Genomic DNA, 1,511 nt, shown 5'->3' with positions numbered 1-1,511 from the left:
ATAACATCTATATTCAGAAGGTTTTACTATGCACATACACTATTTTTTAATCCTAAATTGTCAGTTTAAGTAGGATTAAAAATGAAGAAACAAAGTCCTTGAAAGGGAAATAAATGTCCTACCCACAGCTGTGGTCTTGCAATGCCAAAAGACATGCCAAAGGAATAGTGTTCAGATATGAAAGCTGATGAGAAATTAAAGGATGAGAGCTGTAAAAAGTTCTGTGTCTGAAGGCGATATACTTTAATTTCTAAATATTTCTTTTTTTCTCTTTTCATATGCTCAAACTAAAAATAAAGCCCAGTTATTGAGATGGGCATGTTCTCCTGAGTATCCTCCATAAGGCCTTTTTGATGTCCCTGTTCCTCAGACTGTAGATGAAAGGGTTCAGCATGGGGGTGACCAGTGTATAAAACAAAGAGGCTACAACACCCTTCCCAGGAGAAGGTGAGTAAGCTGAACTCAGATACACTCCCAGCCCTGTCCCGTAAAATAAGCAAACAACTGACAAGTGAGAGCCACAGGTGGAAAAGGCTTTATACTTCCCACCTGAAGATGGGACTCTTAGAATGGAGGAAACTATTCGAGTGTAAGACAAAATGATCAGTAAGACTGGAATTCCACCAGCGATGACACCAGTAAAATATATTAATATGTTGCTGGAAGAGGGGACAGAACATGCAAGTTTGAGGAGTGTAGGAGGGGCACAGAAGAAATGCGGGATCTCCACATCTGAACAGAATATTAGTTGCAAAACCATTAAGCAGTGCAACTGGGACTCCAGAAGGCTGATGACAAAAGAAAGCAGAACCAGGAGGCCACATGACCAGGATTTCATGATAAATGGGTAATGGAGGGGGTGACAGATTGCCACAAACCTGTCATAGGCCATCACAGTCAAAAGCATACAGTCCATACATCCAAAAAGAGTAAAAAGGGACAACTGAATCAGGCATTCTTTGTAGGAGATGACTCTGCAGCGAGTGTGGATATCCATAAGCATCCTTGGTATTGTGGTAGAGGTGAAACCAATGTCAGCCAAGGACAGGTTGAAGAGGAAGAAGTACATGGGGGTGTGGAGGTGGGAATCAGAGCTGACAGTCAGCATGATGAGTAGGTTTCCAAGCACAGTGACCAGGTACATGGACAAAAACAGCCCAAAGAGGATGGGTTGTAGTTCTGGGTCGGCCGAGAGCCCTAAGAGGAGGAATTCTGAGACCCTGGTTAGATTCTGTTGTTTGATGAAGCAGAGACATATTTGGAAAAGAAAAGAAGGTTGTTAATAGGAAATACTGTACAGACACCCATCAGTATGCATTTATTTCAGATTCAATTAATTCATATCTAAAGAATTCACACTCAAGAAACATACACCCTGGTAATTTAGCAATAGTTTTCAGTTGTTACAAACCAGTTCTTCTTAGAACTTTTTATTGGTTTATTTTCTTTTCACCTGTTACTCTATACACCCACTATAGGGAAACTGGGAGAAATGACATAGGCTTGAAAAA

At 40.8% G+C, this 1,511-nt stretch overlaps 1 protein-coding gene across 1 annotated transcript; it reads right to left on the bottom strand.

Annotated features, from left to right (window-relative positions):
• Nucleotides 1-304: 304 nt before the first annotated feature.
• LOC119525320 (olfactory receptor 18-like) lies at nt 305-1,264 on the bottom strand (the record flags this gene model as incomplete). Its single annotated transcript, XM_037824002.1, has 1 exon — nt 305-1,264. A coding segment is annotated over one exon (960 nt), but the record flags the coding sequence as incomplete, so codon positions are not given.
• Nucleotides 1,265-1,511: the final 247 nt, after the last annotated feature.

Source organism: Choloepus didactylus, assembly GCF_015220235.1.
Source record: "Choloepus didactylus isolate mChoDid1 chromosome 25 unlocalized genomic scaffold, mChoDid1.pri SUPER_25_unloc1, whole genome shotgun sequence".
In the NCBI taxonomy this organism is placed as follows: domain Eukaryota; kingdom Metazoa; phylum Chordata; class Mammalia; order Pilosa; family Megalonychidae; genus Choloepus; species Choloepus didactylus.
The sequence above is the reverse complement of the archived record's forward strand: the minus strand, read 5'-3'. Positions and strand labels throughout refer to the sequence as shown.